This window comes from Molossus molossus, unplaced genomic scaffold, assembly GCF_014108415.1.
Source record: "Molossus molossus isolate mMolMol1 unplaced genomic scaffold, mMolMol1.p scaffold_m16_p_4, whole genome shotgun sequence".
Taxonomy (NCBI): Eukaryota; Metazoa; Chordata; class Mammalia; order Chiroptera; family Molossidae; genus Molossus; species Molossus molossus.
The window spans coordinates 79,919,280-79,943,157 of record NW_023425377.1 but is presented as its reverse complement, the minus strand read 5'-3'; the positions used below and the strand labels follow the sequence as shown (position 1 = coordinate 79,943,157).

The 23,878-nt window shown below is 49.3% G+C and overlaps 1 protein-coding gene across 1 annotated transcript; it reads left to right on the top strand.

Annotated features, from left to right (window-relative positions):
• The first annotated feature begins 289 nt into the window (after positions 1–289).
• On the top strand, positions 290–23,508 carry THOP1 (thimet oligopeptidase 1). The gene is made up of 13 exons (XM_036241308.1): positions 290–425; positions 3,730–3,933; positions 7,546–7,694; positions 9,413–9,520; positions 11,924–12,026; positions 14,851–15,011; positions 16,655–16,790; positions 17,255–17,621; positions 17,871–18,072; positions 21,105–21,291; positions 21,512–21,640; positions 22,442–22,578; positions 22,982–23,508. The coding sequence occupies exons 1-13, from the start codon at positions 410–412 to the stop codon at positions 23,135–23,137; spliced, it is 2,055 nt and encodes a 684-aa protein (XP_036097201.1). The 5' UTR covers positions 290–409; the 3' UTR covers positions 23,138–23,508.
• The last annotated feature ends 370 nt before the right edge of the window (positions 23,509–23,878 follow it).

The window sequence follows — 23,878 nt, the reverse complement described above, 5'->3', positions numbered from 1 at the left end:
TTTCTCGGTGATAATTGTTTATGTTTCTCTCTCCCTTTCTCTCCCACCCTCCCTCTCCCTCTCTCTGTCTCTTTTAAGGTAGAAAGGAAGCAGGTACAAATTAATACGGGGCCTAGGAGCCCAGGCGAAGTACTAGCAGAAAACTTAAGATGTTCAGAAAGCGTGCGCTGAGTGTGAGGGGAGCGAGCGGGAGCGAGCAGGGGGGTGGGGGTGGGTGGAGCTGGGGCGCGCGTGCGCCCTACCCTCCAGTGCACGCGTACTCCCAGCGTTCAGTGGGCGCGCGGGCGGCGGGTGCCTAAGTCGCCGCGGCGGCGTCCACTGAGCGTACATAGACGGCTGGCTCCAGCAGCTGAGGCGGCCCTACACGTACCTGGTGGAGGGAGAGTACGGAGCTGCACACCCGCCCACCATGAAGCCTCCTTCAGGTACTGGCCACCTCTCGGTGTGGCCCTGCTAGCGAGACATGGGCGCCCCCTGCACCCTCGTTCCTTCGGGGGTCGCGACTTGGGCCTAAGAGCGGAGCCCAGTGACCCTCTGGTGACCGGGGCTCTGGAGAGGAGTCGGCGAGCCCGGGACCTCGTCCTCTCGGTGGCAGAATGAATGAACCAGCTTTTCCAGCGCTTCACTCATTCAGCCAACTTCCTATGGCTTCTGCTCAGGACGGTTCGGGCCCTAGGGTGGACTCTTGGAGAAACCGTGAGATCTAGACGGGGTTCCAGAGCTGGAGACAGACATACGGCAAGCAAAGGAGCAAGTGAGGGTTTTTAGAAAGTGGTCATGCCTGGGCTACCGGCACTTTTTTAGAGAGGGCAGTCCTGAAGAGCTTCTGGGAGGAGATGGGCACTTCAGCCTGGAGTCGATGGGGAGAAGCCGTTGTCTGCCAAGACTTCGGGGAGGAGCGTCCCAGTTGTAGTGACCGTGAGGGCAAAAGCAGGAAGGCCGTAACACGGGTAACGAATTTGGAGAGTAATACGTCATTTTGGCTAGACCACAGCTCTTATTTTAAGGGCAAATGGGCGCTAATGGAAGGATTTTCATTGGGAGCTATGTGGCCTGTTTACTGTATTTTAGAAAATCACCCAGGTTGTTGTCTGGTGCCTCCTGGAATTTTCCCTTGCCTGCCTGTCCTCCCCCAATTCTTTCTCCTGCTTGTTGTGATGGTGATGATGATAATTGTATTAATGATAATAATTACAACTAGGGTTGTGGAAGACTTCGGAAGGCAGAGAATGTTGTCTGCCTTGTTCTCTGGAGGATTGTTAGCTTGGAGACAGGTACACAGGTGGTAGTCAGTAAATATTTATGGAATTAATGCATCTGCTCAAGTTTTCTAAATTCCAGCTCTTCCAGGAGGTTTTTCTGACACTTCCAGCTCACGTGAATCTCCTACCACTCCTGAGTTCCTGGAGCCCTTCTTTATTACCATATTTAATGCAGACCAACAATCCCTTTTTGGCATTTCTGAGATTTAAAATACTTTGCAAACAAAGACTTTCCCTAAGTTCACAGCAGTTATTTAGCCAGAAAATCTGATCTGTGCTGACTTAAAACTTCTTTTTTTTCCCCTTAGTGTATATCAGTGGTCCTCAGCTGGGATGATTGTGCCACCCCTAGGGATCCTGGGCGATGTCTGCAGACACCTGTGGTTGTCATGACTTGGAATGCTCCAGGCATGGGCGGGGGGGTTGTTGGGAGTGGGTGGGTGGGGTGGGGAGGCCAGGGATGCTGCTTTGCATCCCAGAGTGCCCAGGACAGCCCCACCCCATAGAATGACCCAGCCCTCAATGTTGATAGTGCTGTTCCAAACCCTACCCCAAAGATACCAAACACGTTCGAGCCAACAGCACCTTGCAGAGGTCCCCAATGTTCACAAGACAGGGCGTCCAAGACCATTTTGGCCCTGTTCAACTTCTGGCTAGCTAGAAGGGGGAAATGAGGCACAGCTGAATGTTCTCTGGAACAGCCCTTTCTGGTTTATTATGAATTTAACACCCACTTTGTTCATTAAATCAACAAGTATAATGTGGGACAGGTGTCGCCATTCCACATCTTCTATGCTATAGGAATGCTGTAGTGGGGCCTCTCTGAGAAAGGAATGTGGAAGAGAAGACTGGCAGGGTGGGGGCTCAGGTCAGAGAAGACAACCTGCAGGAAGGCCCTGGAGACTGAAGAAGTCCAAATCTGTCATATAGGACCCAGTAGAGTCTGGACAATGTAGATTAGGGATCAGTAAACTGCTCTGTAAGGGGGCACATGGTTTAGACTTGGCTGCCACACACTACCTCCCATGTGAACTCACATTTAGCTTGTAGACTGTACAAAATCAGGCAGGTGTAGACCTTGACTTTGAATGCTGAGTGCAGGGTGGAGTCCTGGGAAAGGAACAGGAAGACCTGACAAACAAATATGCAGATTTACAAAGGTGGGATGAGTAGAGTACACCAGTTCTCAGTGTGGGAGCAGAATCCTACTGAGTGTATGAACCCCACCTTTGCCATTTGTTGACTGTGGGATCATTGTGGCAGGAGCCTTGAATTCTCCAAATCTCACAATTCCCACTCATAAAACAGGCAAACAGGATGCAGAATACAGAGCTGTCTGAGAAGTCAGAGAGAAGAGGGCAAAACATCTTACTCTTTGAACCTTACACAGAAGTTGTCAAGTGACTGCTGTTAGTACAGACCACAGTCTCTTATTTAAAAGTTCTGCCCTGGCTGGGTTTTTCAGTGGTTAGAGCATCGGCCCTCAGACTAAAGAGTCGCAGGTTCAATTCCAGTCAAGGGCATGTACCTCGGTTGCTGTTCCTACTGGCCCTGGTCAGGTTGTGCAGGAGGCAACCAGTCGATGTGTCTCTCCCACATCAATGTTTCTCTTCCTCTCTCTTTTCCTCCCTCCCACTCTATCTGATGATAAATAGAAAAAAATATCCTCGGATAAAGATTAAAAAAAAAAAGTTCTCAGGGCTAGATAATCAGGATTTCCCCCTATTTTGAAAAGGTAATACAGTGAATAGTGTAAATGTCACATATTATATCCAGGGAGGTCAGAAATTGCACCCTGTAATCAAGTTCTTCTTTTTTTTTGTTAATCCTCACCCAAAAATATTTTTCCATTGATTTTTAGAGAGAGTGGAAGGGAAGGAGGGAGGGTGAAAGAGAGAAAGAGAGAAACATTGATTGTTGCTTCCTGCACATATACTCCCTAGGTCAGGGATTGAACTTGCAACCCTGCAACCTAGGTATGTGCCCTTGACTGGGAATTGAACCCACAACCCTTTGGTGCACAGACTGATGCTTTAACCACTGTGCCACACCAGCTAGGGCTCAAATTATTTTTTCAATGAAATGCAGGTATACACCAAATGTCTGCCTCACCACTGTTGACATTTGGGGCCAGGTCATTCTCTGTGGGGGGCCATCCTGGGCACTGTGGGTTGTTGAGCTGCATCACTGGCCCCTGTACACTTGATGCAGTAGCATTACTTCCAGTCCTAATGACCACATATGTCCCCAGATATCATCCATTGTCCCCCTGGGGAGCAGAATAACCTGCTCTAGAGGACTGATCAACCTGTGTATCCCCACAAAGCCTTTGGGCCTTGTTAATCTGCAGAGGGAGATAGTGGTCCTCTCCTGTCACTCATCCCCCACCCCCAATTACTCTGACCCTAATTCTGGATGTGAAGCAGATGCTTGGTATGGGTTTTTGTCCTCTTTGTATCCTGTGTAGGAGATGTCCTGGATATGGCAGTGCCCTGCTCCGTGGTGAACTACCTGAGATGGGACTTGAGTGCCCAACAGATAGGGCAGCTGACGGCCGAGCTCATGGAGCAGACCAAGCGTGTGTATGACCAGGTGGGCTCCCTGAAGTTTGAGGATGTGTCCTACGAGAGTACACTCAAGGCACTGGCTGATGTGGAGGTGTCCTACACAGGTAAGTCCAGGTCAGGATCCAGGTGTGGAGCTCCTGGACCCTTAATTGGGGTCATGCTACCCATACCCTGGGGTTGTGGTGGGTAAAGGTGCTGGCAAGAAAAAAGGTATCTGGTAGGTGTGGCTCATTCCCATGAGCACCCTGTTCCACTTGGCCATTGGTCCTCACAAGCGTGTCATCTGAGGGCCCATAGGGAATAACAGCACCCCCCCTCTGAGAGCCAGCTCAGGTGCCTGCCTTGAAACTGGAGCCCTTCTCACCTTTTTTCTTAGTTCCAGGGGGTATTTGTTTTCTTTCTGAGAATTGAACTTGGCCGCCTTGCTTTTCTTCTCCTCAAGGCCTCCCCCTGTACATTGGGTAACCTGATGCTGTCCCCCATCTGGCTTCTCTCCTCTTTGGGGTCTGTTTGCTTCCTTTGGGAGGAGTGAGGTGCTCAGTTAAATAGATACAACATCTACTTCCTGGAGTCCCCTCTGCAGAAGATGAGGGTATGGGTATAAAAGATAAAGGGAAGGGGGGCAAAAAGGGAGAAAATGGGAGACATTTGTAATACTGTCAACAATTAAAAAAAAAAAAGATCAAGGGAAGTCTTGAGGTGGAGCATCCTGAGCCAGGAAACCCCCTGACCCCAGAGGCTGGTCTCTCCTGGGCAGCCAGCATCAGGACCACCTAGAGCCCCACTGTTGAATACAAGTCAGCTGAGCCTGACTGGTGTGGCTCCGTGGGTGAGCATTGACCGATGCACCAAGAAGTTGCTGGTTTAATTCCTAGTCAGGGCACATGCTCAGGTTGCTGGCTTGATCCCTAGTAGGGGATGTGCAGGAGGCAGCTCATCAATGTATCTCCCTCATTGATGTTTCTATCTCTCTCTCCCTCTCCCTTCCTTAAAAATCAATAAAAAAAATATATATATCTATATATGTGTATGTATACACACACGCGCGCACACACACACACACACATATGTATAAAAATGTACAAGTCAACTGAACAGGTCAGTCCTTGTTCTGCCCTTAGAAGTCTTCATGGTGCCGAGAGATGCACCCAGACCTGGGACCTTTCATAGGCCCAGACCATGGAAGTGACCAAGCTGTGATTTGAATTCAGGACTCCCCAATGAGAAGTGTGTGCTTTTTTAAAAAACTACTCTTTTTTTTTTATCCTCACCTGAGGACATTTTTGCATTTATCTTCAGATAGAGTGGGAGGGAAAGAGGGAGGAAGAGAGAGAGAGAAACATCGATGTGAGAGAGACAAATCAACTGGGCACCCACACAACCCCAACTGGGCTGGGAACAAACTACAACCAAGGTATGTACCCTTAGTGGGAATCGAACCCAGGCCTCTCTGGTTCACAGGCCGACGCTCTAACCACTGAGCCAAACCGGCCAGGGCAAAACTACTCCTTTTTAAATTTTAATTAATTAATTAATTTTATTATTTTTCTAATCCTCACCCGAGGATATTTCTCCATTTATCTTCAGATAGAGTGGGAGAAAGGGAGGGAGGGAGGGAGGGAGAGAAAAAAACATTGATGTGAGAGACACATCGATTGATTGCCTCCTGCATGACTCTGACCAGGGCCGAGGACCAAACCACAACTGAGGTTCTTGCCCTTGACTGGAATTGAACTTGTGACTCTTTGGTCCACAGGCTGACACTCTAACTGCCGAGCCACACCAGCCAGGGTGACTACTCCTTTGTAAAAAAAAAAAAATATGTTTTTTCCCTGGCTGGTTTAGCTCAGTGGTAGAGTGTCGGCCCACAAACCAATGAGTCACAGTTTCCATCCTAGCCAAGGGCATGTACCTTGGTTTTAGTTCGTCCCTTGCCCTGGTCTGGGTCGTGCGAGAGGCAACCAGTCCATGTGTCCCTCTCACGTCATTGTTTCTCTCTCTCTCCCTTTCTCTCTCTCTTCCTCCCACTCTGTCTGAAGATAAATAGAAAAATATCCTCTGGGGAGGATTTGAAATATATTATGTATATATATGTTTTTCATTATTGATTTTAGAGAGGAAAGGAGAGGGAGAGAGAGAAACATTGATGTTACTGGCTGCTTCCTACACGCCCCCTACTGGGGATCAAGCCTAAAACCTGGGTATGTGCCTGGACCAGGAGTCGAACTGGTGACCTATCTGTGCATGGGATGACACTCAACCATCTGAGCCACACTAGCCAGTGCTTAACCCCTCTTTTGAGATATAATTCATGTACCATGCCATGTAATTTACCCATTTACAGCATGTATTCCAGTGGTTTTTAGTATATCTGCAGTGTTATTCAACTATCACCATTATTTAATTTTAGAATATTTTTGTCACTTGCAAAAGAAGCCCCTTCCTCCTCCTCCAGCAACCACGAATCCACTCTGTCTCTGTATTTGTCTGTTATGGATATTTCACATAAATGTCTGGCTTTTCTCTGGGTATCATATCCATTTATGTTGTAGTGAGTGTCAGTGCTTCAGTCCTTTTCATGGCTTAGTAATATTCCCCTGTGTGGATGGACCTCATTTTATATTTATTCATCTGTCAGTGGGCATTTGGGTTGTTTCCACTATGTGGTTATTATGAATCCTGCTGCTGTGAACATTTATGCACAGGTTACTGTGTGGACATGTTTTTTCTTTTTTTGTGGATGGACACCTAGGGATGGAATTGCTGAGTCACTTGGGTCTGTGTTAAAATTTATGCTGTTATAGTCACTCCCTTCTCTATTTAACAAAATGTGAATGTGTTCTGTAAATTATAAAATAATTTGTGAATTTAAAATAGAACTGTCACTACCTGGCCGGTGTGGCTCAGTGATTGAGCATCAATCCATGCACCAAGAGGTCACTGGTTCGATTCCCAGTCAGGGCACATGCCCAGGTTGTGGGCCCGATCCCCAGAGGGGGGGCATGCAGGAGGTAGCCAATTGATGTTCTCTCTCATAAATGTTTCTCTCTCTCTCTAACATCAATAAAGAAAAAAAAATATTTAAAAATAAATAAATAAAATAGAGCTATCAGGGCCCTGGTTGGGTAGCTCAATTGCTTAGAGAGTTATACCAATACGCCAGGGTTGCGGGTTCGATCCCTGGTCAAGGAACATACAAGAAGTAACTGGTGAATGTGTAGATAGGTGGAACGTTTCTTTATCTCTTTCTCTTTCCTCTGTAGAATCAATTAAAAAGAAAAAAATCAACCAATGAATACATAAATCAGAGGAACAACAAATCAATATCTTTTTCTCTCTCCCTCCCCCTTTCTTCTTTATCTCTCTAAAATCACTAAATAAGAAAAATAAATAGAATAGAGCCATCAGCAGCATTGGCTCTTTTTCTAGAGTGGAGTCCCTTCAGCTTCTCCTGGTCTTGTCATACTTCCTTGTTACAGCCCTCCTTGACTTAGAGTATCATGAGCTAAATCTGTTTCTGTTTGGACTGTGAGGTCTCCGACGACATGGGTGACAGTGCTTATTTCTCTTTCCCAGTACCTAGCCCAGGGCCCAATGTGGACAATGTTCATTGAACAAAAAAGGGATGAGTTGTGTATCTAGGGTATGAGGTTAGCACTTGCCAGTTTCCATCTGGGACCCATTTTCACAGTTGTCCTATTGTCTCCCTGTTTTAGTTCAGAGGAATATCCTTGACTTCCCCCAGCACGTTTCTCCATCCAAGGACATTCGGACAGCCAGCACAGAGGCAGACAAGAAGCTGTCTGAGTTTGATGTGGAGATGAGCATGAGGCAGGACGTGTACCAGAGGATCGTCTGGCTGCAGGTGAGGATGCTGCGAGGACACGGCACCAGGCAAATGGGAGGTGGAAAGCTGGGGGCACGCCCATCTCTCCACGGGCACCAGTAGGCTGACACCTCTTCCAACAGCACTGCCAGTGCTGTTGCTCCCCAGACTTTAAAAGGCAGAAAGCTGAAAAGAGTTTTGGGGATAGATGGTGGGAATAGCTGCACAGCTCTGTGAATGGACTTAATGCCACTGAACTATACACTTGAAAGCGGTTATGGTGGTAAAGTTTATGTCTATTTTGCCACAACTTAAAGATTCAGTAAAAAATTGCTCTGGCCAGTTTGGCTCAGCGGTTGGAGCGTCAGCCTGCAGTACAGAGAGACCCAGGTTCGGTTCCCGCTAAGGGCATGTACCTCGGTTGCAGTTTGTCCCTGGCCCTGGTTGGTCGTGCGGGTGGCAGCCACTCGATGTGTCCCTTCACATCGATATTTCTCTCTCTCTCTCTCTCTCTCTCTCTCTCTCCCTCCCGCTCTATCTGAACAAAAAATGGAAAAATGTCCTCAGGTGAGGATAAAAAAAAAAAGATTCAGTAAAAAATTGACAGATTTCCCTGGCTGGCATGCCTCAGTGGTTAGAGTGTTGGCCTGAACACCAGAGGGTCATGGGTTCAATTCCTGGTCAAGAGCACATACCTGGGTTGTAGGTTCGATGCCCAGCCTTAGTCAGGGTGTGTGTGGGAAGCAACCAGTCAATGGACACACCCATGTTTCTTCCTCCCTTCTTTCCGCCTCTTCCCCCTCCTCCTCCAACCCCACTCCCTTCCACTCTCTCTAAAAAAAAAACAACAATGGAAAAAATACCCACGGATGAGGATTAACAACAAAAATTAACAAATGGAGTGGAACAAAACAATGCAGTATGGAAAATTTAGGGCTCCTTACGCCTTTCCTGCATCCACCATGTTATTTCACTTTCCTGACCTTATTGGGTATTACTCAGCGATAATGTCCTGTCTTCCTTGTGAGGTGAGCAGGGTCAAGTGACAGGTGCTGGGTGACACAGCATGAGTATGGGTTCCATCTCCAGTCTGTGCTCCTCTCAGCAGGAATGGGAACCTTTGCTGCTGGTGACGGAGGGCTAGTAGAGGTGACTATGGATGCTCCTCATGTCGCTCATTTGTTCCCTTTGAATGTGCTGACACGTCAAACTCAGGATCAGGAAAACGCTCCTGTGTGCTTTGGTGTAGGTGCAGGCCTGGAGAAGCACAAGCTGTATTGTTTTTTAAAATTGAAATTCTTACTGAGACAATTGCAAGTTCAAATGCAGTTGTGAGAAATGATTCAAAGAGGTCTCATCTACACTTTTTCCCCAATGTAACATTTTGCAGAACCCAAGTCAGCCTCACAAGCAAGGCATTGCCCGCTCACCTTATTACTGTGGAAATGCTCGCTTGCTGCATGCCCTCTCGTCTGGTCTCAGTGTGTGCTTTGCCAGTAAGCAAGCATCTGGGTGCAGGTTCATTGTGGACTTATGGCTTCATTATCTGGGATAAATGCCCAGGAGGGCAGTTGCCAAATCATACGGTCATTGTATGGTTGTCTTTTCAAGAAACCACCAAACTGCTTTCCAGAGTGGCTGCTCTATTTTACCTAACTTCAGCAACATCTGAGTGAGCAGGTCTTTGTGCTGCCTCCCAGCCTTTGACACTGGCATGCTTTTTCACTGTAAACAGAACTTTGATTTTCTTATTCTAGGAAAAAGTTCAGAAGGACTCGCTGAAGCCAGAGGCAGTGCGGTACCTGGAGCGACTGATCAAGCTTGGCCGAAGGAATGGGCTCCACCTGCCAGAGGAAACTCAAGAAGTGAGTGCCGCCTCTGGGGGTGGGCTCATGCCTTTCTGTGCCCATCTGAGGGCCTAGCCTCTGGCCTGATGCCATCTTCTTCTGAACTCTGTGGTGGGAGATCTATCTAGAGCAGCTTTCTCTTTACATCGGCTCAGCTCTCAGTTCTCCAGGGTCATGGGGGACTTGCCCAGGGTCATAGGGCTCCCACAGCGAAGGAAAGAGTGCAGGCACCTCCCTGCATCCCACCTTATTCAGTTGTCCCCATGAGTTTGCTTTGATGGTATTAAGGAAAAACTCACTCCTCCTCTGTCTCCTTCTCCCTCAGTGGAGTGTTACAGCAGCTTCCCTGCTGACACCAGATGTGTGAGGATCCCACATAAGGAACTTTCTGACACCAACTGGGTGTCCTGCACTCTAACTCTGTTCTTACACTGTCTACCCAGAAAGGGCATCAGGTTCCAAGGTTCAGGGCTCAGCCCCACAGGACTGCCTCTACTTCAGACTCCAATCTCAAGTCTAAGTTGTTACCTGTGCTATAAATTGGATGTTCCCATGATCCTCTCTTTAGAGTCTAGTAGTTTCCTAAAGCGACTTGCAGAACTCAGAGAAATCCATTACTCACAAGATCACTGGTTTAGTGTAAATGGTTATAACTTGGGAATAGCAGATGGAAGAGATGCACAAGCTAAGGGAAGGAGAAGGGGCTTGGGGCTTCCATGGCCTCCCTGGGTACGCTTCTCTCCCCACATCTGCTTGTGTTCACCAACCCCAGAAGCTTTTTGAACCCCATCCTTTTGGCAGATTTTATTATATAAGATGATTGATTAAATCATTGGCTTTTGGGGACTTATTTCACCATCCAACCTCTAGACCCTCTCCCTTCCCAGAAAGTGGGGAATGAAGTGGGACTTAAATTTCTACCCATCCTGTGGTTCTGGGGCTTTTTGAAACTGAGCTCATTAACATAAACTCAGCTGTGGTTGCAACGGGCTCCTGTCACTTTTGTCCCCCTGGAGCTCTTTCTTTTTGTTTTTTGTTTTTCTTTATTGATTTTAGAGAGAGAGGAAGAGAGAGAGAGAGAGAGATAGAAACATGGATGAGAGAGAACATCCATTGGCCACCTCCTGCATGCCCCTGACTGGGGATTTGGCCCACACCCTGGGCATGTGCCCTGAACAGACACTGAACCGGTGACCTCTTGGTGCAGGGATTGGCGCTCAATCACTGAGCCACTGGCCAGGCGCCCCTGGAGCTCTTTCACTTGCCTTTTCACTTAGCATATTCCAAGGGTTTTAGGAGCCATGTGTCAGGAATGGGGCCAAGAACAAATACACATTTCTTTTTTTTTTTTTTTAATCCTCACCCGAGGACATTTTATTTTTTTTATTTTTTTTATCCTCACCAGAGGACATTGTTTTTCCATTTTTTGTTCAGATAGAGTGGGAGGGAGAGGAAGAGAGCAAGAGGGAGAAACATCAACATGAAAGGGACACATCGAGTGGCTGCCACCCGCACGACCAACCAGGGCCAGGGACAAACTGCAATCGAGGTACATGCCCTTAGTGAGAACCTGGGTCTCTCTGGACTGCAGGCCGATGCTCTAACTGCTGAGCCAAACCGGCCAGGGCACCCGAGGACATTTTTGCATTTATCTTCAGATAGAGCGGGAGGGAGAGAGGGGGGAAGAGAGAGAGAAACATTGACATGAGAGAGACACATTGAGTGGCCGCCACCCACATGACCCCAACCGGGACCGAGGACAAACTGCAATCGAGGTACATGCCCTTAGCGGGAATCGAACCTGGGTCTCTCTGGTCTGCGGGCCAACTCTAACTGCTGAGCCAAACCAGCCAGGGCACAAATACACATTTTTTATTGTGTCACAGTATCACAGAAGACAGGTGTCACCCTGTCTTTCATTTGGGAGCAGGCTGGGAGGGCGACACTGCTCCCAGTCCTGTGGTTGATAAGTGCGGTGTCTACTTTCACCCTCGACCCCTCTTCTTTCCCCATGCCAGGCAGCCCTGGGGTTTCCAACTGACTCACACCCTGGGCCCAGGCACTTCCTTTGTGTCCCAGCACCACTCCCTCACCCAGATGGGTCGATTTTTAACCATTTCTAAAAACCAGATGGAATCTGAAAGGACCAACATTGAACTCTGTTAGGATGTTCAAAAGCTTAGGCTACTGACTTGGGATAATTCTTTGAGGGTCCAGAAGGCTCTTGGCCTCACCCAAACAGATGAGGATACCCCTCGAGTCCTTGGATCACTAGGTTGTTCAGCACAGCAGACAGGTGCTTGTACTGAAAACCCCTTGTTTTCACTACCTCATCTGACTCTTCTCCTGTCGGGCGGAGTCCCAACCCTGTGGGTATCTTAATGTCAGTGCTCCCTTCCCTTATGGCTCTCTCTTCTTCAGAAAATCAAAGGCATCAAGAAGAGGCTGAGTCTCCTGTGCATTGACTTCAATAAGAACCTGAATGAGGACACGACCTTCCTGCCCTTTACTCGAGAGGAGCTGGGTACGTGGTAGGCTGTGTGAGGAAGGTAACCATGTTGACAGCCACAATCTCAGGGGCATGGTCTCAGGGAGACACTCCAGGGCCACTGTCTCCTCCCTCGGAGGCCTAGGCATTTGTCTGACCACACGGGCAAGGGGTTTTTTTTCACTTGGAACATTTGGTGTTTTGGAATCTAAGGTTCCAGATTTTTCCTTGGAGAGGACCATATTCTGTCTGTTGAGATCCTGACCCTGATGGGAGATGTCCTGAGGCAGTGGCAGGAGCTTGGGCGAGGATGTGGGAGCAGTGGGTAGCAGTCTCAGCCTTGCCTCTGAGTCATGTGGGATATCACCTCTGAGATTCACACCCCGCCCCTCTTTATTATTTTTATTTTTAAAAAATCTTACAAAATGAAGTGGATAGACTAAATCAGCGGTTCCCAAGCCTGGCTGTCCACAGGAACTTGGAAGGGTTGGAGCCTAGGCATCCTTTTAATTTTTACTCTTCTCTCTTTCCCTGAATGTTTTATTTTGAAAAGTTCCACCCCAATGGGAAAGTTGCGAGAATGGTGCTGGGGAAAGCCCAGTGCACTTCACCTATTCTCACCCTCTGCTAGTGTTCCTCTTCCCTCCTCCTCTGTTAATACCTGCACGTGTATTGTTTCTGAACATCTGAGTTACATGTTGGCTTCGTGACACTGCAGCAGGAATAGGGACCTTCTGCATCATCAGTATAGATCTCACACTCAGGAAACAGAACATCGAGCATGTCGTTGAGTGTGCAGATAGGTTTCCCCATGTCACCTCTCACCAAGAAGTTCTCTCTTTCCCATCTGGGATCCACTAAGTTTTGTGCCTTGTCAGGGTCAGGTTTGTTTCCTGTCAAAGTTCCTCTGCCTTTTAGAAATTTTTTTCTGTCTTTTCCAACATTGACAATTTTGAAAGTTAGGCCTGTGGCTGTGCTGCAGCCTGTGAGGGGCTCTGACAAGGCTTTGTATCCTAATCAGTTGTGGGTAGTACAATGTGGGGTCATATTATGTAAGATCTGGCTCTGTGAGCCTTTGTCTTGGAGGTAGCCAGGATACACCCTCGTTGAGGGTAGCTGTACTACACAGAGTGCCATGGACACACATTTTCCAGAACAAGTGCTTACAGACTGGTCACCGCTACATTCTGCCACCCCTTATACTCATTCAAACCCCCTGTGCCCCGGGCGGCAAGTTCCACTAAGTGGCTCTTGACATTTAAGGACAACTGCTGTGTTTCCTGGCCAAAGGAGAATCCCAGGTCTCTGGAATTCAGCAAAAGAATCTGCTCAACCTCACTGTCTATGGGACTGCTTTGCCATCTGTTTATCCAGCCTGAGGGCCTCACTGTGTCAGACTGGCCTCCTGTGTGAGCAGCTTGAATCCCCAGCACATGGAACAGATGCTTGTTCACCTGCCTGGCCTCAGAGACCAAGTCTTACTGGGCTGAGGGCGATGGCAGTGGCTGGGACATGTCTGGCCAGCCTGGTAGGGTCTGACCCTGTCTGCAGGTCTGGCTGAGCAAGCCTGTGGCACTTGTTTATTTATTTATTTTTTTGTGGTTGCAAAAGGATACTTGGTGTTGTTTTACAGAAATATAGACAACGTATCTCTCTATATATGTATCCTTTTTTTTTTAACCTCCTGAATCTTAATTACTTGATTAGGTGATTGTCTGCCAAGTGTTCTCATTGTAACATTACCAGTTTTTCCTTCATGATCAATAATTTCTTAAGAGAATCTTTGAGACCACTGCTCATCACATTTCCACCAACCAGTTGTGACTTTCTAACTCCATCATTCTTTGTATATTTATTATTTGGTTTTCTTATAAGTCAGAGCTTATCCTTTCTCCCACTTATTTATTGATTTATCTATATCAGTGTGGACTATACATCCTATTTTATTCAATGGGTTATAGTCTGTGGCTGTCATTATTTACGTTGATGCTCAGATTGTTCCAGTTTGACCTCAAGGGGCCTAGTCAAGCTTGCCATGTCTCTGTTAGTCTTTGAGCACCTTCTTTTTGACACAAGATGTTCTAGGCTCATTCCATTTGTTTTCTGTGAGGCAGGAGCCTTGAAGGTGCTCAGTCCAAGGGCACTACTGCACCCAGATCTTTCATGGAAAGATGGGTCAGGAGTGGGGGACCAGGTGGGAGGCTGTCGCAGCAGTGCAGGCCACTGGGATGCGGGGTTGTTGTCCAGTGGGGGCATAGTCAGGGCTTCCGGGTAGGTTCTGTTCATTGTGGTTCCATTTATTGAGAAAGGACATGGGGGAGACTACAGCCCAGGAATCCTACCCTGTCCAAGGGTCCAGCCGATTATAGCTTTTCTTCCCAAAGGGAATCTTGATGCATATAGTAGCAGATTTCTGAGGTGTGCAAGTCTTTGATGTCTTCACTTTGGAGTTCAGGGTGGGAGCTGAACAGCCAGAATCCCAGAGTGTGGAGAAGAGACCTGGCCTGGTGCTCCCTGCTGACTCCCATTCCTAGCCCACCCTTTTTGCCTTGACTGTGCACTGGTCTTTAAAAGCCCCTCTAGCCCTGGCCGGTTTGGCTCAGCGGTTAGAGCGTCAGCCTGCAGTCCTGAGAGACCCGGGTTTGGTTCCCGCTAAGGGCACGTACCTCGGTTGCAGTTTGTCCCCGGCCCTGGTTGGTTGTGCGGGTGGCAGCCACTCGATGTGTTCCTTTCACATCGATGTTTCTCTCTCTCTCTGTTCCTCTCCTTCCCTCCCACTCTACCTGAACAAAAAATGGAAAAATGTCCTCTGGTGAGGATAAAAATAAATAAATAAAAGCCCCTCTAATTTGGTTCATAGGAGGACTTCCTGAGGACTTCCTGAACTCTCTGGAAAAGACTGAGGATGAGAAATTCAAAGTCACCCTCAAGTACCCTCACTATTTTCCCCTCCTGAAGAAATGCCATGTACCTGAGACCCGAAGGAAGGTGGAAGAGGCCTTCAATTGTCGATGCAAGGAGGTGAGAAAGTGGTGCCAGGGTCCAGCTGCGGGGATCCACCCTCTGGGGTCTGTCCACACGAAACAGTCTTGTCTGGAACTTGGAGGTGCTGGCCTGTCCAGTCTGCTCAGTTGCCAGTGTGAGTTGCCTCAGTGGCTGTGCCTAAAAAGGGTTTCCCAGTGTCTGCTGGGCTGGGTCCAGTGACCGGGGAGGCCCTCAGTGAGCTTCGTGGTGCCTGGATATCACCCCACTGGGTCTGACTCTGTCCCCAGGGCCACACAGAGCAGAGGTTAGAGCATCTGTCCCAAGCTCATCCTGCTTTTGTCGTGTATCTGCTCCCACGTAAATCCTGATGGCTTCTTTTCTTCAGCTGTCTCCCACGCCCCGCCTAAGCTTCGGGTTGTTCTTTCATTGCCTGCACTCAAGGTTGGGTTTGCCCTCTGCTATTCAGCAGCTTGTGTGGGTTTGGGCCTTCTGGCTGTGACCTTGGCACTCAGACATCCATTCCCACATAGGCGCTTGTGTTTGTGTCCACATCACACTGTGGCTTCTGGGTGACTCCTAGTTAGCCTCTCGAGCAGATAAGGGTGATGAGAGGGGGCCCCTGCATCCTCCTTATGACACTACTGGTGTGCATGTGGCCAGTGACAGGTGCCACTGGCTGGAGGTCATAGGGTAACAGGAAGTGAACATGGTAGTCTTTTGTTCTCTGCTTTCTGGGACAGACCACTTTGGTCTGAAAATAACAGGGTTTCCACTGCAGAATCTGAGATGTAGCCCTAGAGGAGACAGTGCACACAGCGGTGGCCACTGACGGTTATAGAAATGTGAATGTCTTGTCCCAGAGCCGGAGTTCCAGTTCTGATGGGGGTGTGCTGCTTTATGCAGGTTAGCAGTGAATTTAGTTTTGAGAGTTTGAGCCGCAGGCTTGTTGGCTCCTCAGGATTGGATAGGGGTTGGCACCCCCTTGTCTTCATTCCCATCCTGGCTCCAGACTTGACCCAAGAGGCAGAGGGGGTGTGGGGCAGAGTTCCAGGCCCCAGGGGACATGTTATGCTGGTTGGCACTGTTGGCCACCAGCTTTGAGTCCCCCCCTCATGTGACTGGAAGCTCTCCACTCAACTTCCCAGTTGTAATTTGTTTTCCTGTGTGGACTGATCGTGCCACAGGAATGTTCTGTTCTGAATGGACTGCTGTATCTCCTTTGAAATGAATCAGACAGGTTTTGTTCTATGTTGGCCCCATGAGCTTGGTTGGCTGGTCAGCTGCTCAGAGGTGCTGGTAGGGACTCAGAGCAGCCTTGAGCCCTGGGCCAGTTCCTGATTGGTAGGGGTGCCCCAGTGCCCAGTGCCCCCTGGAGACCATCCTGGAGAGCCCTGGCCCCCACACTGCTTTCTAGTCGGCTTCAGAACCCTTTATGTTTCACACCCTTTGTTTCCAAAAAAGGACATGAGGGCTTATAGCTCATGTGCAGGGCAGAACCAAGTATGTAGAGATCCAGACCCAGGGCAAAAGGGAGGGAAAGCACACATTCCAGAGATGTGCCAAACAGGTGCCTGAGAAGCACTACAGTTACTAAGACCCATTAGGGGAATGGGGTGCTGGCCTGGGATCCCCACAAGGCAGGAGTAATGTCCATAGGCCTGCTTACTTCTTGGTTCCAGGAGAACTGTGCCATCCTCAGGGAGCTGGTGACCCTGCGGGCCCAGAAGTCTAGCCTGCTGGGCTTCAGCACACATGCCGACTACGTCCTAGAGATGAATATGGCCAAGACCAGCAAGGAGGTGGCCACTTTCCTAGGTAACCAGCCTTCCTCCACTTCCTATGTGCTGTGTGATGAGATGGTGCTTCTGAGAGCTTTGTTCTGTCCACCCTGAGGTGGGCATCCCGATGACTCCTCTGACCCCTGTATTTGACCTGAGGGATCCTAATCTAATGGCTGAGCATTGGGGCTCCATGGGGAGGCCTGCAACTGGTCCAGCTATGCCCTTGTGGGTGTGAGGCTCTGGACAAGTGACTCACATGTGACTCTTGTTTCCTCCTCATGAAAATTAAACCAGTGACCTCTCCTGGGGTTGCTGTGAGGTGACATGGCGCTGGCCTTGTCTCAGACCCATCCTTCCTATGTGGGGCACCAGGGCCCAGATGGCCAGGCAAAGCCAAGGCCAGCGTGTTGGGAATTGGCCATGGTGGGAGTAAGCACGTATGGCTTTGGTGTACCTGCTGCAGGGAGGTAGCCTTGCCTTTCCCCTCTGTACCCCCAGATGAGCTGGCCCAGAAATTGAAGCCCCTTGGGGAGCAGGAGCGGGCAGTGATCCTGGAGCTGAAGAAGACCGAGTGTGAGAAGCGTGGCCTGGACTTCGATGGGCAGATCAATGCCTGGGACATGCGCTACTACATGAACCAGGTGGAGGAGACATGCTACAGCGTGGACCAGAACCTGCTCAAGGAGTACTTCCCCATGCAGGTGGTCACCAGGGGGTTGCTAGGCATCTACCAGGAGCTGCTGGGGCTGACCTTCGACCTGGAGGAACATGCCACTGTTTGGCACGAAGATGTGAAGCTATACTCAGTGAGGGATGCGGCCTCAGGGACAGTCATTGGGAAATTCTACCTGGATCTCTATCCGCGGTGCGTGTGAGCTGGGGCAGGATAGGGGGCCAGGAATGTTCACATCATTTGGGGATGTGGGCGTTCACTCCTTTGCTGAGAGCATTTCAATGTGTCTAATAGCCTCAGCTGGCAGATGGGTTGATTGAGGGATGCAGGGCTAGGGAGTGGCAGAACTGGGGACCGGCCTGGGGTTGGTACCCCTCTGGGCCAGTCAGCAAGCGGAACAGACCCCCAGCCAGGCCTGACCCTGCCCCCCCCACCCCCCAGGGAAGGCAAGTACGGGCACGCAGCCTGCTTTGGCCTGCAGCCAGGCTGCCTGCAGCAGGATGGGAGCCGCCAGATCGCCATAGCAGCCATGGTGGCCAACTTCACCAAGCCCACCCCGGACGCCCCCTCCCTGCTGCAGCATGATGAGGTGGAGACCTACTTCCATGAGTTTGGGCATGTGATGCACCAGCTCTGCTCTCAGGTGGGCGCGGGGCCAGGGGCTGGCTGGGGCAGGGGGAGGGCAGTGGCGCCCTACCTGTGCCTGGTGGTTAGTGGGTGTGGAGGCAGTTTTCTCCGTTTTGGATATTACCATGGATGAGGTAATACCTTCTTGTATCTGTTTCCATCACAAAGCCCCACAGGCGTGGCTTAAACAACAGAAATGTGTGCTATCCTGGTGCTGGAGGCTAGAAGTCCAAGGTCAATGTGTTGGCAGGGTTGGTTTCTCTGAGGTCCTCTCTTTGGTGTGTAGATGCCATCTTTTTCACATGTCCTCACATGGTTGTCCCTCTGTGTGTCTGTGTCCTGATCTCCTCTTATAAAACACTGGTCCTATTGGATTAGGGCCCACTCTCATGACCTCATTTGATTACCTCTTAAAGATCCCATCTTCAAATATAGACACATTCTGTGGTTCTGGGGCTCAGGACTCCAATATATGAATTTTTAGGGGAGACATTCAGCCCGTAATAACTCTCAGAGAGCTATTAGAGAAGTGAATATAATATACATGTGTAACATGCTTAGAATGGTGTTCATGCCAGTCTCATCAACTGTTAGCTCACATTAAGAAACATTGCATAATCCCATGAAACCCACTGATGACAGCCAGAGCACAGGCTGTGGGACCCAGACACAGAGCCTGGCTCTGGATTCAGGGAACACGTTAAGTCCAGTGAAGAGGTCGTGGGCTGCTATTCCCTCTGGATGGAGATTCAGAAGCTTAAGAAATTAAAGCAACTTCCCCAAATAGGCCCTCAGTGGCAGGGACAGGACTCACCTGGGGATGTGGGGCCCCTAGCCTATTGTGGCCATGGGACCCCAGCTATACATAGGGAATTTGTTCTCTGGCCCCTCTCTCACACATGGTCAGCCCTTTCTCCTGATAGCAAAAATGTGCTTAGGGGCTATACGGGAGCATGTGGGAACTGGGGTTCAGTGATTTTTTGTTGTTGCAATTTTTATTAATTTAGTTTTGTTACAGATGTTTCTCCTTTTCCCCCTAGACACCCTCCTCCCGCCCTCCGCCCCCAGCATTGTTGTATATGTCCATTGGTTATGCATACATGCATATAAGTTCTTTGGTTTATCTCATCCCTTCCCCCAAACCCCCTTCTCTGAGGTTTGTCAGTCTGAACCTTACTCCTTTCTATGTCTCTGGGTCTGTTTTGTTCATCAGCTTATTTTGTTCATTATATTCCACAAATAATCAGTGATTTTTAGTTAATTCACTAAACTGTGCAGCCATCATCACTGTTCAGTTCTGGAACATTCCATCACCCCCAAAGATCCTCCCTGCCTCTTAGTTGTCACTCCCCACTCTATCCACCCCACCCCCCAGCCACTGGCAACCACTTTTCCATTCTCTTTCCCTGGATTTGCCTCTTCTGGACATTTCACATAAATGGAATCACACACTGCGTGGTTTTGTGTATTTGGCTTCATTGAGCACCATGTATTTAAGGTCCATCCACATTGTACCTTCCGTGCTTCACTCCTTTTTATGGTTAATATTCCAGTGTGTGGATGGACCACTTAGAAGTCTTTTGATGAGAAGTTTTTGACTTTGATGAAGTTCAGTCTATTTTATGGTTTGCACTTTTTTTGTGTCCTGTTGAAGAAATTGTTTCCTAACCTAAGGCACTAATATTTTCCCCTAATTTTTTTCAAGAAGTTTTATAGCTTTAGCTCTTCATTTTAGTCTGTCATCGATTGTGAGTTAAATGTCTGTGGTGTGAGGTAAGGTCTGCATACTCACTGCCAACAGCAACTCAGGGCAAAGGCAGTGTCTGTATAGCACCTGGGCTTTGTGCTCCCCCAGCTGCCTCTGACCACCTGGTCAGTTTTGTTCATGTCCCTCTCTGTGCATACACTCATGGATTCTTTCCTGTATCTGGAACATTCTTCTGCCAGTGACTGTCACAGTTCCATATCATTTTCTTAGGTCTTTTTTGATACACATAGTCGATTCTCATTATTTTAGCAGTTCTGTTTTATGAAGGCGCCACAAATACTAAGTTAGCAGGTACTGAACCACTGCTCCTGGGGAAATACAGAACTAGGTTCCTGGTCACAATATTTTCATTGACAGACCAATACCTTATATTATGTGTGTTTCTGTTTAAAGGCACCTTATGTAATGTACATTGATGCTTCACGTCTAATAGCACTGTAATTCATACCTGAATGAATCTCTTCTAACACATGGATTTTTTTCCTTAAGGCATGTCACAGCCTTCTTTCACTCAGGGTCATTAGCTAGCACCTCAGCACCACATTTGAACATTGAAATCACACACAAAATCAGAAATGGGCAAAAAAACAGAGCACACAATAGACTGAAAAGGACGTGTTACAGTCAGAGCTGAAACCAGAGGCAGAGTGTTGCATGACCATGAAAATGCTGTGGTGGTTGATTTGGGGGCTATAAATTTTAGTGAGCCACAGTTCACAAATACTGAATCTGTGAATAAGAATGACCGACCATGTGTTGTCTTCCGGATTCCCTATCTCACCTTGGGCCACGATAGCATTGCCTTAAATCACTCAGCAACTTGTTTGGCCCATTAGCTGCCATACCTGGGTTTTGGCTGCACTGGATCAAGTGCTATTTTTTAGGAAAAATTTCAGACACACAATAGTGGACAAAATACAGTGCACCTTCCAGTGTCTGTCATCAGATTCCACTGTTTTCAAGCCTCGGCCTTTCAGAGTACCGGCTTTTTGAGAGTGTTGGCTTCATGGGTGGGAGAGGGAATCTTGGTGACCAGCAGGGACATGTGTATTTTCTGCCTCCCTGTATGTCCCAGGCTGAGACAGGTCAGCCAGCAGCCACCCAGGGAAATTATTGTTCCTACCCTTGGCCAGGGGTCACAGTCTGGGGGAGGGAGGATGTTATTCACCTGCCAGGTGTGCTTAGGGTACTGCGTACCTGTGCACCCAGATGAGGCTAGGTGGACAGGAGCTGGCCAAGCGGAGTATGGCATTTCTGGGCTCTCTGCCCCCTCCCCACAGGCAGAGTTTGCCATGTTCAGCGGGACGCATGTGGAGCGTGACTTTGTGGAGGCACCTTCTCAGATGCTGGAGAACTGGGTGTGGGAGAAGGAGCCACTGCTCAGGATGTCACAGCACTACAGGACGGGTAGCGCCATCCCCCAGGAGCTGCTTGAGAAACTCATCAAGTCCCGGCAGGCCAACACAGGTGTGCCCCACCGCACCCCACCTCTGTGAGGCCCTGGCCAGTCCTGAGACCGCCCTGTCCTTCAGATCCTGAGGCCAGTGAAAAGAGGGAAGTCCTTGGTGCCCATGCTGCAGCCTGGGGCAAATCCCTGGGGATGCCCTCAGGGATTTCTGGACCGTCCTGACTAGAGAGTGCTGGGAAGAGCACAGTGCCAGCCTGCCATCTCCTTCTTCCTGACTAGGTCTCTTCAACCTGCGCCAGATTGTCCTGGCCAAGGTAGACCAGGCCCTGCACACACAGAAGGCTGCAGACCCAGCTGAGGAGTATGCCCGCCTCTGTCAGGAGATCCTTGGGGTTCCAGCCACACCAGGTAGCTGCTCGTGAGCCCTACCAGAAAAAACCTAGCACCACATGAAGGTAGTTGGGCCAGGTTATAGGTTTGTCTGACCGGAGAGAAACAGGCAGCCCATGGCCTCACTTCTGCTTTGCATTCTTAAGTTCTTGGCTCCATCTGTGGAGTCTGATGGGCAGTTGGTGTGGGTGGCTCCATCCTTCCTCACTGGCTATTTGTCGTTTCCATCTCCACAGCGCCTTCATGCGCTTTTTTGGGGCACCCTCCTGCACATTGCTTTATGAAAAGCCTGGGAGGTGCAGGAAAGATGAGTGATCTCATATCCTGGAGATGACAGTAGATAAGGTTTTCGTGTGTATCCTCCAAGTGCGTGTGTGTACTTGTACATATGCACTTATTGGCACACTCGATCAGTAAATGTATATGAACGTAATTGAGATTTAATGTAGGTAGTGTTGCATTGGTTTACTGTTTCATGAGCATTTTAAAAATCCTTCAAAAGTGTTTTAATTGCATGCTCTCTGTTGTGTGGGTGAGCCTTGACTTATCCCAGGGTCTCCCAACATTGAACCCTGGCTCTGTGGCAGCTAGTGGTGTTGAAAATGCTCCAGGTGAACTCTCAACACTTCAGCAGCTCCCAGGCAAAGGTTGATTGAGTTCTTCTGGCCGAATCACCTGGCCCCTGCTTTCTGGAAGTGTCAGGGCAGTTTCCTCCTTCTGGGTGGGGGGTGTTCTGATGTAGCTACTTTGAAGCCCCCTCTCATGAATGAGATCAGAGACTAAGGCAGGGTACAGCAATAATCTCATCTGTCTGCCCAGGAACCAACATGCCTGCAACCTTTGGCCACCTGGCAGGTGGCTACGACGCGCAGTACTACGGCTACCTGTGGAGTGAGGTGTACTCCATGGACATGTTCCACACACGCTTCAAGCAGGAGGGCGTCCTCAATGGCAAGGTGAGAGGAGGACTTGGAATGATGCTCCCCACTGCCTAGGATCAAGAACAGTTGTCCCTGGCCTCGGGCCTGAGTGCTCATGCAGTGAGCCTCTGCAGGGAAGGGTGCTGGGGCAGAGTTAAGCCCTCCCTTAGCCCTTCAGGGGCTCCACCTGAGACCCTCTGGGTCTGGGGGCTCGGCCAATTTTCCAGCCCATTGTTTAGTCACAGCAGAGGCTCAGCCACCCCTGCCCTGATGGACGGGGTTCCTACATACACACTCACACTCTCGCTCTGAGATCCTTGTCTGAGGTATCAGTGCATACCCCCTTGTGATGCTGATGTAGGGGCCCAAAGGCCCACTGGGAGTCGAGGAGGGATGCTTGAAGACCCTTGCACAGCCCCGCCCCTCCTTCCCTCTGCAGGTCGGCTTGGACTACAGAAACTGCATCCTGAAACCAGGCGGCTCTGAAGATGCCAGCAGCATGCTGAAGCTCTTCCTGGGTCGTGACCCCAAGCAGGATGCATTCCTCCTGAGCAAAGGCCTGCAGGTGGAGGATGGCGAGCTGCTAGCCTGCTGATGTGCCCAGGGGTCCTGCTAGCCCTTGGATGGGGGCTCTAGCTCCCACTGTCCTGGTGCCTTAGCTTCCAGACTGGAAACGGTGGGAGACAGTGGCCTCCAGCTCAGCATCCCAGGGAGGGTGGGGCAGGGTAAGAGAGGGGCCGTTCTGTTGGTCATTTCTCATAGCCAGTGTCCATGACCCCTACTCAGTGGCCAGCCTGGGCTGAAGAGAGATTGTCCTCAAGATGACTGGGGAGCGCTTGTGTCCAGTCAAGGCTTCCTCTTTGTTGCACTAATATAGCCCCTTCCTGGGAATTTATCTTAGGTAAGGGATGGGTTCCTCGAAATTCAGCCATTAAAAAAAGAGAGAGAGACTTCTGGCCTGTTCTCTGATGCTTGTCCTTTCTGCCATAGAATAGTGGAACATTGGTTTTCACACCTGTGATCGAATTCTGGTGTTCCCATTAAATCCTGAACTTGGCAATCAGCCCTTAGGCTGGGGACACAGACAGTTAAAAGCTGCTATCTTTGTACTGGAGTGTTTTGGTATGTTCTGGATTGTGACCCATGTGCGTCACTGGGAGACTGCTGACCTGTTGGAGTGACTGCACTTGGGGGGTTGGGGAGTGTGGAGCTGGGGTGCCAGGATTGCTTAATAAGAGGTGTTTTTTTTTTTTATCCTCACCCTAGGACATTTTTCTATTTTTTGTTCAGATAGAGTGGGAGGGGGAGAGAGAGAAAAACATTGACGTGAAAGGGA